Here is a 20,933-nt window from a genome sequence, read left to right on the forward strand (position 1 = left end):
CATAGATCGAGATTAGGATTTGTCACTCCGAGTATCATAGAGGTATCTCTGAGCCCTCTCGGTAATGCACATCACTATAAGCCTTGCAAGCAATGTGACTAATGAGTTAGTTGCGGGATGATGCATTTCGGAACGAGTAAAGAGACTTGCCAGTAACGAGATTGAACTAGGTATGAGGATACCGATGATCGAATCTCAGGCAAGTAACATACCGATGACAAAGGGAATAGCATATGTTGTTATGGAGTTTGACCGATAAACATCTTTGTCGGTGTCAAAACCGGTAGACCTCAGGTAGGGGGTACCGAACTGTGAGTCTAAGGTCGATGGTAACAGGAGGCGGGGGACACAATGTTTTACCCAGGTTCACGTCCCAGCCTGGTCATTATTTCGAACCATTTTTAGCCTCCCGCTACATGTTTTAAGATGTGGTTTTATTGGCATGTCTTGTCGAAGCAGAGATCGTGTCCCCTTATTACGGGATTCTCATCAATATGGGCGTGGATAACCCAACCGTTCCGTTGGCATGATCCCTTGGGAATAGGCAGGCTTTAAGGCCTATGAGGAGGCATTTGATATTCATCGCCTTTATAAAGGGGCACAGACCCGTCTTTCTCCTCCGCGCCTACCTCTTCCTCAACCTTTCCATCCTCGAGTTCTAGCACCCAGGTTTCAACTTAATTGCTCCGAGCCTCCCAGTCATGTCCGAACCCGGCCCTCAAGGCCGGTGGGTGGCCTCCTCTGTCACAGAGGAGGATATCACGAAACTTTGGGCGGCAAGATACCTGACCGCGGAAATCCCCCATAGGCTCCCTGCTAAAGGACGGTTTATTCCTACTCCCAGATCTGGCGAGAGGGTCGTATTCAACTCCCACCTCCTCTGGGGGCTAGGGTTCGCTCTCCATCCCTTCGTTCGCGGACTCATGTTCTATTACGGGCTAGATTTTCACGATCTAGCTCTGGACTCCTTTCTTCACATCTCGGTGTTTATTGTCATGTGCAAGGCCTTTCTCCACATTCCCCCACACTTTGATTTATGGTTCAAGACCTTTAATGTGAAGCCGAAGGTAATCGAGGGGAAGCAAATAGAGTGTGGTGGTGCTACGGTGAACAAGCTCACCAATGCTTTTTGGCCCAAAGGCTCTTTCACGGAAGCTTCCAACCTATGGCAGCGAGAGTGGTTTTACATCACCGAACCCCGTGGTACCAAGTGGGAAACTACACCTGCATTCCGATCTGGCCCTCCATTACAGCTCGCATCATGGATTAATAAGGGGCTGGACTGGGGATCAATTGACGAAGTGCAGACGCTACAAAGCCGCATCCGGAGCCTCCTCGAAAAGGACACCGGCCTCATCAATGTAATCCACGTAATGCTAGTCCATCGGGTCCTGCCGTGCCAGCGACGGCCCCTCCGCATGTGGGAGTTCAATCCGGAAGGACCACAGACCCTTTAGCACTTCTTCAGCACGACGCATAGAGCAATGTGGAAGTTATTCTTCGGGACACGAAAGCAGTGGTCGGATACCACCAAAGACATCGGCCTCTACTGTAACCATCTGGATACCTCGGTAAGCACTCGACTCCCGAACACAGCTTAGTTAAATATCCCGTAGTACTGAGAAAACCAGCTTCAAACAGGGCTGGGTAAAGAAGGCGGAACGAATTAGGTGTTCGGCACCTCTTCCCGAAGACTCAACCGATCCTGTGTTAACAAGGATGATGACTCCGACGCCATATCAAGTGTCGGTGAAGGAGGACAAGGAGGAGAGCAAGAAGGCCAAAGGTGGCCTCCATTCTAAAGGTACACCAGACACCATGTCCGGGGAGATTGGAACTCCCTCTTCCGAAAACAAAAGAGAAGGAGGGACTGACAACCCTTCCCCCGATGGGAGGAAAAGGACCGCCTCTGAAGATTTGGAGGTAAAGGCTTCCAAGCGAGGGAAGATGTCCCTGTCAGGCGGTTCGGGTTCGGAAGACGACATTGTCATGCAGTTCCTCCGTAAGGACAAACACTTAGCCGAATCGTAAGTGAACAAGGGTGTCCTAAAGATATCCCATTCCTTTCTGGTTATAGGGGTAACATTTTAAAATACATGTTTGCAGTCTGGCACACAGTCTTCCTCAACAGTCCTCCTCCTCGAGGGATCTTCTTCCAGAGATGATGGAAAGAGAGACGCCTCCACAGACCTTTTCGCCCAATAGGGCGGACAACTTCGAGGTGTCGTCCCGGAGGATCTCTTCCGATCAACAAGTGATGTGAGGGACAATGAAGACCATGCCCGAAGGTGATACCCCGGTAGTCCAGGGTCCGGGGCATGCGGCCCCTTCGGGGTCCAACGATAAAGGCCCCGGACTATCCGGTTTACAGCCGGAGACGACTTTGGGGTCGAGTAAACATATCCCTTCGAAGGGATTCCATACTCCCACAGCCGCTTCCAGGAATCGGGAGGCGCCGGATACATTGATGGACATGTTGCAACAAGCGTCCATCTCAGAGGAACATCGTACCTTAATGGGTACGGTAGTTGAGAGGATTCTGTCCGCGAGAAGCAGATTGAATGAAGCCTTCATGAGCCTGCTAAGAGGCTTCGAGGTATGCCATGTAATATCTTCAATTGCACTTCTACGTGCCAAATGCACCTGTGTATAGGTAGTAGCCCCTGAGACTCTGGTTGGCGTCCAAAGGGAGGCGATCAGAGGATCAAAAAGATATGCCCAAGAAATAAAGTAATTAATTGGAACACAGGCTTTTGCATCCGTGGCGGCTGCCCATGCTACAGAGGTTGCAGGTCTGAAGCAGAAACTTGATGTGGCGGATGACGACATCACGCTTATTAACAGGCGGCTCGACGAGGCGCGAGGTATGTTTTGGGACAGTAAGTGTATGTATGTATAATAATACGAGCATGAAGCTGAGATATGCATAACTGTAGATGGTGCTGCCGCGGTTGAGACCCTGCGGGCTGAGCTCGTCCGGGCCAAGGAGCAAGCCAGGATGAGTAATGCGGTTGCCTAGAAGGCAGCTGCTGAGTTAAAAGCCGAACAGGCTACTCGGCGCTAGTGCGAGGAGAGAATATCTACCATGGCGCGCGAGCTAAAGGATGCCACTATCCGATGTGAATTCCTCGAAAAGGATAACAAAGTAAAAAACGACCGATCTCGACAAGGCCTTACAAGAGGCGAGAGAAGCACGATCCGAGTCTAGAGCGGCTCGGGAGGAGATCCGGCAAGCTGGGGAGATAGCAGCCGGTAAGCCCTTCTTATTACAGACTAAATTCGGTGATCCGAAGTATGCCCCGCTTAATCAAATGTGGAGTTCTTCAGACACATTCTTGGACTTGCCAAAGAGTGTTTCCGATGCGGCGCAGTTTTATCAAGCACAAGAAGGACATGCAACGGAGAAGCTTTTCTGGTCGCAATTCAGCATGCCAAAGTGTCCGCTGTTACTAAACGAACAGATGGCCCAGTGGGCCAAGCTCCATAGAATATCTGGATCTGCCATGAGGGACGTCCTAGTCCGGCTGTGGCCGACTGAGCCAATTCTGAATAGTTATTTTGGTTTGGTGCAGCGACTTGTTGATGTCGTGCCGCGTATCGACGTCGTTAAGCGGTCAACGTGCATTGAAGGTGCATTGATGGCCCATGACCGTGTCACGAAGTATTAGGCAAAGATGAAGGCCACCGATATTGCAGCAAAGAGTCCACCCGGGGGCAAGGACCATCACACGCCGGAGCATTATTTTGAGGATGTCCTTGAGGGCGCCTATTTGATAGAGGGTCAGTGCTCGAAGGATATGATATTCGAGTGATTGTACCAAAATTGTAAAAACAATATTATCATATATTATAGGCTATGCTTTTTTCTTGAAAGAGTTGGTTCCTCATGTGCGGCCATCTTTTGTATAATCTGAAAGTTTACCAGTCGTCGGCTTCGCCCCCCTCTCATGTAATACGGGGGTGTTCGAAAAAGCGCTTGATCACTCTTGACCCAACGTCTTGGTTCATGAAGGAGGTGTCAATGCGGCGAACTAGGTAATCAGACTATAGGGCTTTAACACTTTCACTTAGCCATAGGAGTTTGACAGTGGGTCTACGATATAGCCCCTGGTATGTAGTGCGTTTATCTGAGTACGATGCGCTACATAGGTGACCAGAAGAATGGTCCTTTGTGTATTACAAAAGGAATCACGAAAGACTCTGATAAGTCATCGAGTGGTTGACCAGCTCTCGCCGCATCATGACAGTCAGTTTTCGGCTTTCTCTACTGAGGTGCTTGACCAGATGAACCGGAAACACAATCGCAGTAGTTCTCCCTTTACTACCTTAGCCGATAGGACGGAACGTAAGGTAGTAAGCACAGGAGCCGGGCAACCCAACTATTGACCAAAGACATGATTCAGAGCTGATGCATATAAGGCCAAACTCGTGACGCTGTGTGCTATAAAGTTGTTCGGACTTGTCGGCAACTCATATATTGCCATATCGAGCCCCTGGCGATTTGTCCCGAGGCGCGTGCGTGAAACAACCGAAGAAGAAAAATTCAGTTCTTTAGAAAAAGCAAATACCAAATACGGACTATGACTGGAATCTGATTGACACGTCAAACGCAATCTTGCATATTATAGCACCACTACCTGGGCTATTTAACATGCCAGGGGTCAAAGGCTGAGGAAAAAGGAACTTTACAGGTTTGAAATAAAGAGTGTGGTCTACAAAAAATCATTTGGACCTCCTGTCGCACGTCTGCGTTGCCTTGCCTTGGTGAAAGGACTCCTTGGCAGGAGTAGCCTTTGGTTATCCATATGAAGCCGAACTCAGAAAGAGTCCGTAAGATGACCAGGCTTTGAGTTACCTGTGTAATAGATAAAAAATAGTTAGGAAAATGGGAAAAGGCTATGGGAGTGTGGACCGCATTGTAGGCATGTCCGTATTGTGCCTCCGCCGATGAGCAGGATATTTTAAGTGCATAATTATGTATACGCGGTACAAACTTCGTGGCTATATGAGGCGAACGATGGAGGCCGAACTACTAATCCAGCTCCGAGATTGATCGGTCCTATTTAATAGAGACCGGCGGCTTGATGGCCGATGAGATATGCGGCTTGATGAGGCCGCTTTGTACTTTGGCTGCAGTAGTCGTAGTATGCTCCTCTATACGGAGCGAGCGTTTCGTATTTCCGTTTATCATGATGACGCTGCATGGACCGGGCATCTTAAGCTTTAGATGGACGTAGTGTGGGACCGTATTAAAATGAGCAAAAGCGGTACGCCCGAGCAGTGCATGGTAGCTATTGCGGAACAGGACAATATCAAAGGTCAAGCCTTCGCTTTGAAAGTTGTTTGGCGAGCCGAAAATGACTTCCAATGTAATTGAGCCCAAGCAGTGAGCTTCTATGACGGGTACTGCGCCCTTGAAGGTAGTTGTTGTGGGCTTGATTCTTGAAGGATCAATGCCCATTTTGTGGACAGTGTCTTGGCAGAGTAGATTAAGGCTACTGCCCCCGTCCATAAGGACATTCATGAGGTGAAACCCGTCGATAATTGGGTCGAGGATCAGAGCTGCCGAACCTTCGTGACGGATACTGGCTGGGTGGTCTTTGCGATCAAAAGTGATCGGGCATGCCATCCATTGGTTAAATTTTGGGGCCACCGGCTCTATGGCGTAGGCGTCCCATTGTGAGTGCTTGCGCTCCCCTATAGGGATGTGCATCACGTATACCATGTTTACTGTTTTTACTACGGGGGAAATTGCTTCTAACCCCCGGTTTTCGGTTGGCGAGTCTCTCTGTCGTCCCTGTCACTGGGCGGCCCCTTCCCCTTGTGTCTGGCATTAAGCTTGCCGGCTTGTTTAAAGACCCAATAGCTTCTGTTGGTATGATTGGCTGGTTTATCGGGGGTGCCATGAATTTGGCAGGGCCGATCGATTATCTTGCCTAAATTGGATGGTCCGTCTATATTTGCCTTGAATGGCTTTTTCCGTTGACCGGGCTTGGAGCCGCTCAATCCGGCGTTGACTGCCATGTCTTGCGTTCCTTCATTATTATTCTGACGCTTGTGTTTATTGCGTCGTGGCTTGCCGTTGCCGTCTCGAACTTCGGAAGTGCCCGGATCACTGGTGCTGTTGCTTCTACGAGCGAGCCAGTTGTCTTCTCCCGCGCAAAAGTAGGTCATCAGAGCGGTAAGGGCTGCCATGGATTTTGGTTTTTCTTGGCCGAGGTGGCGGGCGAGCCACTTGTCTCGGACGCTGTGTTTGAAGGCCGCAAGGGCTTTGGCATCCGGACAATTGATAATTTGGTTCTTTTTAATTAAGAACCTAGTCCAGAGCTTCCTGGCTGACTCCCCGGGCTGCTGGATAATGTGACTTAGTTCATCGGCATCCGGAGGCCGGACATATGTACCTTGCAAGTTATCGCGGAAGGCATCTTCCAAGTCTTCCCATCTACCAATAGAGTTCTCTGGGAGGCTGTTTAGCCAGTGTCGCGCTGGTCCCTTTAGTTTTAGTGGGAGGTGCTTGATGGCGCGAAGATCATCACCGCGAGCCATATGAATATGGAGGAGGAAATCTTCAATCGATACTGCGGGGTCTGTCGTCCCATCATATGATTCGATGTTATGGGTTTAAACCCTTCTGGGAATTCATGTTCCATTACTTCATCAGTGAATCAAAGGGGGTGTGCGGTGCCTCTATATCGGGCCACGTCGCAACATAGCTCGGAAGGAGTTCGTCTGCGGTTTTCGGCCCGGGCGTGATTATGCTTGTCACGTTCGGCTTCATGGTCGTCGTCGCATGTCGGGGCACGCCCCCGTGATCCGTAGATCGATCTAGTCTGTCCTGCTCTACTGTCCAGGTCCTGCCGCGGGTCTGTAACGCCCTGTATGTAACTTGCCATATTTGTATTCCAACTCTTGCCATTTTCGGCTCTAAGTTATGATATTCCCTCGTGGTTGGGTTTTGTCTTCGTTTTGCATTTGTCCATGTCATGCATCTCATATCATGTCGTCATGTGCATCGCATTTGCATACGTGTTCGTCTCATGCATCCGAGCATTTTCCCCGTTGTCCGTTTTGCATTCCGGCACTCCTATGTCCTCCAGCGTTCCTTTTTGCCTCTTTTTTTGTGCGGGTGTTAAATGTTCTCGGATTGGTTCTAGACTTACCAAGCGGCCTTGGTTCACTACCGGTAGACCGCTTGTCAAGTTTCGTTCCATTTGGAGTTCGTTTGATACTCCAACAGTTAACCGAGGACCCGTAAAGGCCTCGTGTGTGTTGCAGCCAAACACCCCTCCAAAGTGGCCCAAAACCCATCTAAACCCCCTCCATCCTCTCAGCCGTTCGATCACGATCACGTGGCCGAAAACCGCACCTCATTTGGACACTCCAAACTCCCTCTAGCTATAAATATGTGCACCCCTCCTTCATTTTTGGGTCCCAAACCCTAAAATTCTCCACCCGCCGCCGTCAGACACGTCCGAGACGGCTGGATGTGTCCGCGCCACCGCCGCAGCCAACCCCGCGCCACCACGTGGTGCACCCGCGCCCACATCGCCGCCGCCGCCCAGGGCCCAGATCCGGCCCGCCCCGAGCCGAACCGGGCCTCGCCGGGCCCTGCGCCGCCGCATCCCACCTCCGCCTCTTCCCACACGCCGGCGCCCGTACGCCGCCGCCTTGATGACTGCCCGGCCACCGCAATCCTCGCTGGCGCCGCCACGCCCCCCTTCGCCGGCCTCCGCCCGCGCCACCACGGCAAACGTGCCCGGCCGCCGCCGCCTCGCTGACCGCCGGCGCTGCCCTTTGTCCCCGACCCCAGCTCCGCCTCCCCCGACCGGCCTTCTTCCCCGAGCTCCTGCAGCGAGGCACTTCGACGATCTTTGGGAAGCGTGCCCAGATCCAGATCCAGAGAGGGTTGACCCCTGTTTTTCCCTAAGTCACTTTTCTGTTATTTTTTAGCTATGTTCATCAGGCCATATCTCATCATCCGTAGCTCTATTTTGCACGTGCGGCATATCAAATTGTTCATCTGGTTGTGCTCTTCATTTCATTCCATTGCACCATGCTTGTTTCAGTCCATCTTGATGCCCTAAATGATGTTGCAGGAGTGCTTCATAATGTTAGTTTCTGTTTCTTAACAGATTATGGACATTTGTCATTTTTGCCATGTTTAATGTGTGCCTCCTATGAACTTGAGCCCTACATGTGTTTTGGGCTATGTCATGCCATCTTTACAGAGGTGTATGCCATGTATTTTTATGATCAATGTGGTTACTAGCACAAGCATGCAAAGTAGCTCTCGTGATGTTGCTGATTTCAGGGACTTACAATTCTTCTAAGTAATTTCCCTGATGTTACTTTTATGCCATGTATTCTTGTTGCTACAGAGTGATCCGTGCCTCTTTTGAGCATGTTCAGTAAGGATGATTTTGAGATATTGTTATGTTCTATCCATCCATGTATTTATTTGCAATTATGGAGTACCATAGCATGACTCAATCTTGCTCTACTTTTGCTATAAAATATTCCTGGCAGATTGTTTACGTGTTAATCAATTTTGCCAAGGTTATTGTAGTTGATCCATGCATGCTATGAGATTGTTCTTGCCATGTATAGCTATGTGTATGCTTACTTTGTCATGCAATGACTTGTGGTGAGTGCATCGAGCTCGCAAACATGCCTACGTAACTCTGTTTTTACCATGTCCAGTTTTCTGCCAAGTCTGAATCTGTTAACGAAACTTGCTATGTTTACATGGGTGCCATCATATCTTCTGATGCTTTTTGGCTTATGGTCAGTAAGGGACTTTTGTTATATGCTTTGAGTAGTTTCATGCCATGCCTTGATTTGCCATGATATGTTCCTGTAGCATGTTGTTATCTTGCTCGAAACATTGCTTCCTAATGTTAAATCCTGACATGTTATTTTCACTAAGTCTGTGAACCTGATATCTTTTGCACTTTTGCCATGCTTGCTTGAACCTTGTGTGATTTAGCCATAGCTCAGTGTTCATCTCTTGTCAAGCATCTTGAGTGGATCACTGCGATGTGCTTTGTTGCTATGTTATAGTGCAGTAGCTTAGTTTCTTATTGCATTTTAGATGGCATCGTGTTGTTAATCGCAGAATAGTGCCATTATTGTTTTGCTTGCCTTTTGCAAACCGCGCATCCGATTCCGGTGATCTTTATATCGATTTCTACCGAAATCAACTCATCTTTCCAGCGGCACTCTTGGTTTGCCAAGTTGATGCCTGGTTCAATCTTTCCTTTCCGAAGAATGCATATGCATTGCATATTACATCCCGCATATCATGCCATGTTTTGCATCATGTTGCTTGCGCATTGCACCGTGGTTGATTGTGTTTGCCTTTGCTTGTGTTCTTGCCTTGGGTAGATCCGGGAGATGAGTACGTGATCGAGGAACCCGTTGAGTACGCTTACGAGGATCAAGCTTACGTCAACTCGGAGAACTTTGCAGGCAAGATGACCATACCCTCCAAATCACTTCTATCTTTGCTTGCTAGTTGCTCGCTCTATTGCTATGCCTATGCTGTGATACCTACCACTTCCTATATCATGCCTACCATATTGCCATGTCAAACCTCTAACCCACCTTGTCCTTGCAAACCGTTGTTTGGCTATGTTATCGCTTTGCTCAGCCCCTCTTATAGCATTGCAAGTTGCAGGTGAAGATTGGAGTTTGTTCCTTGTTGGGACATGATTATTGTTGGGATATCATTATTACATCTTGTTTACTTTAATGAACCTATATACTTGGTAAAGGGTCGAAGGCTCGGCCTTATGCCTGGTGTTTTGTTCCACTCTTGCCGCCCTAGTTTCCGTCATACCGGTGTTATGTTCCTTGATTTTGCGTTCCTTACGTGGTTGGGTTATAATGGGAACCCCTTGACAGTTCGCCTTGAATAAAACTCCTCCAGCAAGGCCCAACCTTGGTTTTACCATTTGCCACCTAGCCTTTTTCCCTTGGGTTTCGCGGACTCAAGGGTCATCTTTATTTCAACCCCCCAGGCCAGTGCTTCTCTAAGTGTTGGTCCAAACTGGGCGATGTCCGGCGCCCCCTGGGCAACCAGGGTCTATGCCAACCCGACGTCTTGCCCATCCGGTGTGCCCTGAGAACGAGATATGTGCAGCTCCTATCGGGATTTGTCGGCACATTCGGGTGGCTTTGCTGGTCTTGTTTTACCAAGGTCGAAATGTCTTGTAACTGGGATCCCGAGTCTGATCAGGCCGTCCTGGGAGAAGGAATATCCTTCGTTGACCATGAGAGCTTGTGGTGGGCTAAGTTGGGACACCCCTGCAGGGATTTGAACTTTCGAAAGCCGTGCCAGTGGTTATGGGAAGATGGGAATTTGTTAATATCCGGTTGTAGAGAACTTGACACTTAACTTAATTAAAATGAATCAACAGCATGTGTAGCCGTGATGGTCTCTTTTCAGCGGAGTCCGGGAAGAGAACACGGTCTCATGTTATGCTTGAACGTAAGTAGTTATAGGATCACTTCTTGATCATAGATTCTCGAACATGCTTTGCCTTCTCTTCTCGCTCTCATTTGCGTAAGTTAGCCACCATATATGCTAGTGCTTGCTGCAGCTCCACCTCACACTTTTTCCCTACCCATAAGCTTAAATAGTCTTGATCGCGAGGGTGTGAGATTGCTGAGTCCCCGTGACTCACAGATTACTTCCAAAACCAGATGCAGGTGCCGATGATGCTATTCCAGGGGATGCAACTGAACTCAAGTGGGAGTTCGATGAGGACTCAGGACGTTACTACATTTCCTTTCCAGATGATCAGTAGTGGAGCCCAGTTGGGGTGATCGGGGATCTTATGCATTTGGGGTTGTATTTATTTTGGTTCCGTAGTCGGACCTTGATTGTATCTGGTTGATGTAATGCTATATTTATGTATTGTGTGGAGTGGCGATTGTAAGCCAACTCTGTACATCTTCCATATTCAGTATATGGGATGTGTAAAGATTACCCCTCTTGCGACATGCCTACAATGCGGCTATGCCTCTAAGTCGTGCTCCGACACGTGGGAGATATAGCCGCATCGTGGGTGTTACAGGGTCATATGTATATCCCCGAGCTTTTTTATCTCTGCCTTTCCGGCGAGGTGGGACGGGCTGGTGTTCGGCTTGAGTTGCCGCTTTGGCTCGGCCACGTGATGGTCGATCAGCCGCATTACGCGCTGATGGTTGATACGTCTCCAACGTATCTATAATTTTTTATTGTTCCATGCTATTATATATTCTGTTTTGGATGTTTAATGGGCATTATTATACACTTTCATATTATTTTTTGGACTAACCTATTAACCCAAGTCCTAGTGCAAATTACTGTTTTTTCCTATTTCAGTGTTTCGCAGAAAAGAATATCAAACGGAGTCCAAACGGAATGAAACCTTCGGGAGCGTGATTTTTTGAACAAACGTGATCTGGAGGACTTGGAGTGGACGTCAAGCAACCAACGAGGAGGCCACGAGGCAGGGGGCGCGCCTGCCCCCCTGGGCGCGCCCTCCCCCCTCGTGGCTCCACCGGCCTACTTCTTCCTCCTATATGTACTCATATACCCTGAAAACATCCAGGAGCACCATCAAACCCTATTTCCACCGCCGCAACCTTCTGTACCCAAGAGATCCCATCTTGGGGACTTTTCCGGGGCTCCGCCAGAGGGGGCACCGACCACGGAGGGCCTCTACATCAACTCCATGGCCCCTCCGATGATGTGTGAGTAGTTTACTTCAGACCTTCTGGTCCATAGCTATTAGCTAGATGGCTTCTTCTCTCTCTTTGGATCTCAATACAAAGTTCTCCTCGATCTTCTTGGAGATCTATTTGATGTAACTCTTTTTGCGGTGTGTTTGTCGAGATCCGATGAATTGTGGGTTTATGATCAAGTCTATCTATGAACAATATTTGATTCTTCTCTGAAATCTTTTATTGATTGGTTATCTTTGCAAGTCTCTTCGGATTATCAGTTTGGTTTGGCCTACTAGATTGATCTTTCTTGCAATGGGAGAAGTGCTTAGCTTTGGGTTCAATCTTGCGGTGCTCGATCCCAGTGATAGAAAGGGAAACGACATGTATTGTATTATTGCCATCGACGATAAAAAGATGGGGTTTATATCATATTACTTGAGTTTATCCCTCTACATCATGTCATCTTACCTAATGTGTTACTCTGTTCTTATGAACTTAATACTCTAGATGCATGCTGGATAGCGGTCGATGTGTGGAGTAATAGTAGTAGATGCAGGTAGGAGTCGGTCTACTTGTCACGGACGCGATGCCTATATACATGATCATGCCTAGATATTCTCATAATTATCCGCTTTTCTATCAAGTGCTCGACACTAATTTGTTCACCCACCGTAATACTTATGCTATCTTGAGAGAAGCCACTAGTGAAACCTATGGCCCCCGGGTCTATTCTCCATTATATTAATCTCCCGTCAACAAGTTATTTCTATTACCGTTTATTTTGCAATCTTTACTTTTAATCTTTATCATAAAAATACCAAAAATATTATCTTATCATCTCTATTAAATCTCACTCTCGTAAGTGACTGTGAAGGGATTGACAACCCCTTTATCGCGTTGGTTGTGAGGTTCTTATTTGTTTGTGCAGGTACGAGGGACTTGCGTGTGGCCTCCTACTGTATTGATACCTTGGTTCTCAAAAACTAAGGGAAATACTTACGCTACTTTGCTTCATCACCCTTTCCTCTTCAAGGGAAAACCAACGCAGTGCTCAAGAGGTAGCAATGGTATGGGCTCCAGTGCCTCGTCATCGAATTGAGGTAGCAATTTGCGCTTCGGATAACTTTTGGTTGGGCGCTCGAGGCCATATTCCTCGGCTGCCAAGACATTAGTCCATCGATCGTTGAGCAGATCTTGATCAGCTTGGAGCTGTTGCTGCTTCTTTTTCAGGCTCCTTGCAGTGGCTATTAGCTGGCGCTTAAAGCGCTCCTGCTCGAGAGGTTCCTCGGGCACGATAAAATCCTCGTTGTCGAGGCTCACCTCATCCTCGGAGGGTGGAAGGTAATTACTGTTCTCCGAGTCTTCGTTTGCAGCCTGTTCATTAGGGCTAACTTGCCCATCCTCCCGATCGTCTTGTTCAGAGTTTTGCTCGAAGGGGTTTTCTTAGTCTTCGGCATCATTCGGAGTATTGTTGTCTCTCGTGCCGGTATTGATGTCTTTGCTGCCGTGTGATTTAGAGCGGCGCCGTCGGCGCTTTGGTTGTATCTCAGGAGGTTTATCCTCAACTAGGTCTTCTTTGTCATCGTCATTAGCTTCTTTGGGTGTATCCACCATATACACGTCATACGAAGAGGTGGCCGTCCAGCCTCCGGTAAACTGTGGGTTTTGGGCCTCCTCTTCTCTGGCATCGCCGTCCATATCGTTGATGTTTTCGGAGTCGTAATCGAGCATGTATGTTAAGTCCTCGATACTGGCTATAAAGTGGGTGCTGCGTGGGACGTAAAATTCCCCGCTCTTAGCCCCTAGTCTGGGTTGGGTGTAGTTCGGACGTTGCTCCTCTGCAATCACGAGGGATCGCATCAAGTCCAGAGCCTCGCTTGACGGCGAGGTTTGTCGAGGGAGAAAAGAATCCATGGAGCATGGTGGGGAGGGAATTCCTTGGCCGAGCTCACACGATGCTGACTCCGAGAGTTTTGAGCCAGTATCCGGGGAAGAGCCCGGCTTTGTGATGGTTGCCGGCAACACTGCTTCCTCCGGCTCTCCAGTACTGGGCCTAGTGGCCACAGATAGTTCGATGGGTTTAGAAATCCCGTATTCGGTCCTGACGAGGCGCTCCGGCTCTAAGGCCAGAGCGGAGGTTGGGGTCGTGAATCCTTGGAAGATTAAGTCTCCAGTCTCCTCGGATATCAGCGGCATAATCCAGGTTTCAAAAACTAATCTGGTGACCTGGGGCGTAGCTGTCGATCTGCTCTAGATGGCCAGGCGAGTTGGCCCGCACTACGAAGCCACCGAATATGAAGATCTGGCTGGGGAGTAAAACCTCCCCTAGGGCAGCATCATTGCAGATGATGGATGGATCCATCGAACCTTCTAACGGCGACACAGTGGAACTCTCAATGAAAGCACCAATGTCGGTGTCAAAATCAGCGGATCACGGGTAGGGGGTCTCGAACTGTGCGTCTAAGGTCGATGATAATAGTAGGCAGGGGACACAATGTTTTACCTAGGTTTGGGCCCTCTTGATGGAGGTAATACCCTATGTCCTGCTTGATTGATATTGATGAGTATGAGAATTACAAGAGTTGATCTACCACGAGATCGTAATGGCTAAAACCCTAGAAGCCTGGCCTATAAGATTATGATTGCCTCTACGGACTAAACCCTCCGGTTTATATAGACATCGGAGGGGGCTAGGATTGTACAATGTCGGTTCTAGAGAAAGGAATCTTCATATCCGAACGCCAGGCTTGCCATCCACGCCAAGGTGAGTCACATCCGGACACGGAAAAGAGTCTTCTGTCTTGTATCCTCACGGCCCATCAGTCCGGCCCATGTCCAAAAGGTCGGACGCCCGAGGACCCCTTAATCCAGGACTGCCTCAATCTTCCTAGAATATGTAGGAGCCAATATGAGCATCCAGGTTCCGCTATTGGTTATTGACCGGAGAGGTGTCTCGGTCATGTCTACATAATTCTTAAACCCGTAGGGTCCGCACGCTTAACGTTCGATGACGATTTTGTATTATATGAGTTATGTGTTTTGATGATCGAATGTTGTTCAGAGTCCCAGATGAGATCACAGACATGACGAGGAGTCTCGAAATGGTCGAGACATAAAGAATGATATATTGGACGGTGTTATTCGGACACCGGAAGAGTTCCAAGAGGTACCGGGTAAAAAAACGGAGTGCCGGAGGGGTTACCGGAACCCCCCGGAAAAGTAATGGGCCAACATGGGCCTTAGGGGAGAGAGAGGGCAGGCCACGAGGAGGTGCCCCCCTAGGGGAGTCCGAATAGGACTAGGGGAGGGGGTGCGGCCCCTCTTTCCCTCTCCCTCTCCCTCTCCCTCTCCCTTCCTTCTTCCCCCTTCCAACAAGTGGAATCCTGCTAGGACTTGGAGTCCTAGTAGGACTCCTCTCTCCTGGCGCGCCCTACAGGGGCCAGCCTGTCTCCCCCTTTCCTCCTTTATATACGGAGGCAGGGGCACCCTAGAACACACAATATACATCTCTTAGCCGCGTGCGGTGCCCTCCTCCACAGTTTACCACCTCAGTCATATCGTCGTAGTGCTTAGGCTAAGCCCTGCGCCGGTAACTTCATCATCACCGTCGCCACGCCGTCGTGCTGACGGAACTCTCCCTCGTCCTCAACTGAATCAAGAGCTCGAGGGACGTCATCGTGCTGAACGTGTGTTGAACACGAAGGTGACGTACGTTCGGTACTTGGATCGGTTGGATCGTGAAGACGTTGGACTACATCAAACGCGTTACTAAACGCTTCCGCTTTTGGTCTATGAGGGTACGTGGACACACTCTCCCCTCTCGTTGCTATGCATCTCCTAGTTAGATCTTGCGTGATCCTAGATAATTTTTTTGAATTACTATGTTCTCCAACAGGAATCGTTGTGTGACCCCATGCTGGAACCATGTTATGGGAATGCTTCGGTGCTAGAACCAGTCGACGACCGGATGGTGCTACCACGACGACATGCTACATCGGCAGCTTACTGCAAAAGCTTAAATCAGCGGCCCGTTTTGCCGGGACCGGCACCCCAATTTGCTACGTGGGGCAGAGCAAATGCCGGCGACGACGACGCTACCACGGCTGAACGACGTTTCTGAAAAAGTTTCTACCGTGACCTGTTTTTGTTGTAATTGACGCGGAATTTTTTCCGGCGGCGTCGGCGAGCATCGACAGTAAGGCATCGTCCGTCAAAGACAAGGCAAGCCAGGGTAGGGCGATTAGGCGAGCTGTTGGCTGGCGTCTGCATGCAGGAGGGCATCTGTCATGGATTTTTACGGAGAACGAAGTGAAAGTGGTGTGGAGGTGGGAAAGGATAAGTGGGGAGAAGCGGCTAGTATTTCATGAATCGAACGCTTGGTCTGACCGGCTAAAATTTTAGCCGGTCGATCGATGCCTATCACTCACCTAGAGAGATCCGACTCAGAAAAAAGAGACAAGAGAGGTGTAGTAGTGGTTACCTTTTCCAGAGAATGCTCCGACACGTACATTCTCAAGATCACTGCGTGCTTGTCGAAAGGTAACTTTAATATTTTAGCCGGTCGATCGATGCCTATCACTCACCTAGAGAGATCCGACTCAGAAAAAAGAGACAAGAGAGGTGTAGTAGTGGTTACCTTTTCCAGAGAATGCTCCGACATGTACATTCTCAAGATCACTGCGTGCTTGTCGAAAGGTAACTTTCCAGACACAAACCCAAAGTCCCTTGAAAAAGACCAAACATCCACACTGATATCAGCTTGACGCACGCAAATCTGCCCATTTAAAGACAGTCAAGTCATACTCCCTCCATTCCAAAATATAGTGCGCCCACGCTTTCCGAGGTCCAACTTTGACCATAAATTTAACCAACGAGACCAACTGCGGCGGGAGAAAAAAATATATAATTGAAAACTTCTTTTGAATACGAACACTGATATAATTTTTGCTCCCGCCGCAATCGGTCTTGGTAGTTAAATTTGCGGTCAAAGTTGAAGCACGGGGATAGAGGAAGCACTACATTGTGGAATGGAGGGAGTAATATACAAGTGTATCAAAAAATTTACTAAACCTATTCATGTTTCTGCCTAACTAAGCAATACACAAAAACTAAAGAGCACTGAACCTGTTCATGCTTTTGCCTAACTAAGAGCATCTCCAGCCGCGGTCCCAACAGGCCCTCTTCAAGCGTTTTTGCCGCGTCGGCGCCCAAAATTCAACCCAGTCACGCCGCTAGTAGCCCGTTTTTCGCCGGCTCGGGTCGAAATTGGTGTCGGCGGACCCAAGCAGAACACGACGCGCTGGGATGCGCCTGGGGACGCCGGCACAAGTGAAAAGGGGCGTGGAGCCGCTCTGTCGGCGAGTCAAGAGCCTCTTTCCACCGTTTCTTCCCGCCCTCGCCCCCCATTTCCCTCTTATTCTCTCCTTTCCTCCCGTCAATCTCCCTCCCGCTCGCCTCCCAGCCGCCGCCATGCCGCCGAAGAAGTACGTGATCCCCCGCGCTGCGACCACCGCGACCGCCTCTGTCGCCCAGACGAAGCAGAGGAAGCCGAGGGCGCCGCCGTCCAAGCCACCGGGCATGACAAACACCGAGTGGAGGGCGGAAGTTCAGCGACGGGAGGCCGTCACCGCCGATAGGCGGAACAGGGCAATCGCCAAGAAGGCCCGTGACAACGCGGCGCGTGTCGCTGTGGCTACGGCGGACCAAGCCGAGGCCGAGGCGACTAGCTTGGGGATGATGAATCCACCAGGCGGCCACGCCCAGTACGTACCCTGGAGCCAGCAAAGCATCGGCTCTCCGTCCGGCTTCTCATCGTCGCCGCAACCATGGGGATGCACACCGTCGGCGGGCTACGCCGGCGGGGACGCGCACGATGGGTTCAACCCCAACGTCATCTTCCCCCATGAACACCCAACCCAGCGCACGCCCTCGCCCGCCTTCGCCGGCGTGTAGTACCCTCCATACAACTACTCGACGCTGGCTTACGCGTGCTCCCCAACGCCCCCTCTTCATTGTGGCGCGCTGCCCTTCTCACAAGCTTCCACGTCGCACCTCGGCGATACCGACGAGACCGACGCCGACATGGACGACATCATCGCGGTAGGCTCACCCGCGGCCGCCGCGTCCCCCGGGTTCGCTACCCAAGACAACACTGTGGACCTCAGCGGCGGCATGGACGGCGAGCTCGAGTACGACGAGGAGGAGCCGGAGGAGCACGACGAGGAGGAGGAGGAGGAGCCGGCGACTGTCCCGGCGAGGAGGCGCAAGAAGGGGGCGGCCAGGACCGGCGAGCCGCGCATTAAGTGGACGTCCAAGGAACAGAAATGCCTCGCCGAAGCGTGGAAAGTCGTCTGCCTCGACCCGACCACCGGCACGAACCAGAGCATCGAGACGTACTAGGAGCGCATCAAGGCCGAGTTCGACGAGCGGAAGCTCGTAGACCCCTACTTTAAAAGCGTCTACATGCAGCGCGGGGCAAAGGCAATGGCGAACCATTGGAGGCTCATCCAGGCGGCGTGCAACAAATGACATGGGATCGTCGAGGAGATCGCGGCTCGCCCGGAGAGCGGCTCCAACGTCAGGGATCAGGTACGGCACGCCGGTCTCCCGCTTCTATTCGCCGTGCGCGCCCGCCAACTATTTGTTCCTCCGCGCAGCTGGTGCGCATGTTTGCCTTGTATCGCCTAGCCAACCGCGACCAAGAGTTCAAGTACCTCCACATATACAAACGCATTGACAAATGCGAGAAGTGGACGAAAGTCCGACGTACCCTCGACAATGCCAAGGAGACCTACAAGTCGGACGCGCCGGCGCCGGGCGCGTCAGACAGGCGGCCGGACGGCAACAAAGGGGCCAAGAAGGCGGAAAATGTCGACGCGCCGTCCTGCGTGAAGAGAAGACCGAGGCGCGGTGGTCGGCGTTGATGACGAGCAGCGCCGTCAAGCTCGACCTACTCCGGACCAACGTCGTCGCGAAGAAGAGGAACACCGACATGGCATTCCTGCTGGGCGGGGCGGACATGCTCCAGAGCAACGACGAGGCGGCCAAGGTGTGGTACTTGGCGGAGCATGGTCTCATCCTGAACCAGCTGCCGTCGACGGTGCCGCCAACTCCCACGCCCACGCCCACGCCGACGCCGACGCCGTCAAGCCCGAGCGATGATGCCTTCACGACTACCCGCAGCATAGAAGCCACGCCGACGCCGCCCAGCACAGAAGCCACGCCGACGCCGCCCAACACAGAAGAAGCTCCGAACCCGACAAGCCCGCGCACGCCGACTCCGCCGACGCCGAAGGCCGACCTCGTCGTCTGATGCGCTGCATGCGCGTCCTTTCTTTTTGAACGTCGAACTTTTTATTCGATTGCTGAACTGTGGCGTATGATCGCCGAATTTGTGACGTCTATTTTGTGAGCGGGAATGACTACGTTTGAATTTGCCGCGGGTTGGGAGGCGTCTGGGGCGACGTCTGGAAGCGTGGCTAGGAGTTTTTTTTCGAAAAGGAGGGACTCCCCGGCCTCTGCATCAGAGCGATGCATACGGCCACAATTATAAATAAATAAAGTAGTTCAACAAGGTCTTGCAATCTGGTGCAAAAAAGTAGGCTAGCTCACAAAGAGCTAGAAAAACAAAAAAGGCCCAAAAGCCACAACCGGCTGGCATTACATAGATAGGTAAACTAATCGCCTATCCTATTACATGACCGCCATCCAAACCGGTTAAAGATATCCCACGCTACCATCTCCCACCGGACAGATCCAGTAATCAAACGCTCCCTGGCCTCCGTCGGAGTGAGTAAGGACCACATACGGATTAGCGCAGTAGCCCGGAATAAAACCTGCAAAAAATGAATAGTTGTTGTTCTGTTAAAAGCCAAATCATTTCTGCAGTTCCAAATTGCCCATAACAACGCACATGCTCCTACTCGAATTTGTCTAGCTGTTTCAGCCTCTATACCAACAAGCCACGTTCCAAATAACGACCTGACCAAATTCGGAGGAGTGATGTTAAAGGCAATTTGCACCGAGCGCCACAACACTCTCGCCAACGGGCAATCAAAGAAAAGATGCTGGATAGTTTCATCTCAATCACAGAAACTACACCTAGTAAAACTTGTCCAGTTGCGCTTAATCAAATTATCTTTTGTAGGTCGCCCCAGAAGCCGATATAGCGCCAGTTCGGTTCCAGGATATTTTTTTTTAGACGCCCTGATGGCTGAACGGCTGGAGATGCTCTAAGCAATTTCCACACCTCGTCACATGTAGTACTGTCAAACCTATTTATTGCCACCCATATCCATTTCTCACCTCCCACCTTGCAGCATTCACTCACTCACTCACTCCACTCTCTTTCTCCCTCTCTCTGTCCCTCTCAAGAGCACACGCAACAACATGCACCCGGGCACCTCCGTCGCTGCGGTGGTCTGTGCGGCTGCTGCGCTGCTCATCAGCAATGGCTGCCTCTCCATGGCCATGGTAGAGGACAAGATCACAGCGCTGCCGGGGCAGCCACCGGTGAGCTTCGCGCAGTACTCCGGATACGTGGAGGTGGACGCCATGAGGAAGAGGTCGCTCTTCTACTACTTCGCCGAGGCAGAGCTAGATCCGGCCACCAAACCCCTCGTCCTCTGGCTAAATGGAGGTAAATTTAGTGGCTGCCACAAGCTTCCCACTGTTTCGTCTTATTGCATTATTGGGGAGATCACACGAGAAGGAACAGTGTGAAAAGGCCAGAGCCAGAGGGGAAAGGAAGGGGCTGTTTGGTTCGTGACTAACCAAAAATTACCACATTTAAGGTTAGTCAAGTTTGATCAATTTAGATGAGTGTTTGGTTCAAGCCACATTTTAGGTAAGTTATACTTGGACCCCACATGACATACACAAAAAAATGTAATAAGATTCCTTTAGGCTTGCCAACTTGTGACTCTTATTTTGATGAACTAACCTTAAGCAAGCTTAATGTGTGCCAATACTACGCCTAGAACCAAACGGCCCCAAAATTAACAAATGCTGGGAGGGAGAGAGAGTAGATTTTCTGTGCAAATACGCCTACAGCAGACTTTTACTTGGATCATACATTAAAAAGATACTTTTCCTAATTGGATTCTTGAAAGAAGATATACGAAGTGTCCTAACTGTTGATGGAAGGGGACTTTTTACCTTTAAATTTTGCTGTCCTTGTAGTAGAATGTGTTTTTGTTTTGTTAGAATTGACTGCATAATCT

At 50.2% G+C, this 20,933-nt stretch overlaps 1 protein-coding gene across 3 annotated transcripts in view; it reads left to right on the plus strand.

The window, feature by feature from the left end:
• Nucleotides 1–20,035: 20,035 nt before the first annotated feature.
• LOC119355001 (serine carboxypeptidase-like 45) overlaps nucleotides 20,036–20,933 on the plus strand; it is a 3,551-nt gene continuing 2,653 nt past the window's right edge. For all 3 annotated transcript variants that reach the window (XM_037621766.1, XM_037621767.1, XM_037621768.1), the window contains exon 1: nucleotides 20,036–20,350. In XM_037621766.1, coding sequence (XP_037477663.1) covers nucleotides 20,101–20,350 — 250 coding nt within the window. In that variant the 5' untranslated portion in view covers nucleotides 20,036–20,100. The remainder of the gene's footprint in view (nucleotides 20,351–20,933) is intronic.

Source organism: Triticum dicoccoides, chromosome 2A (assembly GCF_002162155.2).
Source record: "Triticum dicoccoides isolate Atlit2015 ecotype Zavitan chromosome 2A, WEW_v2.0, whole genome shotgun sequence".
Classification (NCBI taxonomy): domain Eukaryota; kingdom Viridiplantae; phylum Streptophyta; class Magnoliopsida; order Poales; family Poaceae; genus Triticum; species Triticum dicoccoides.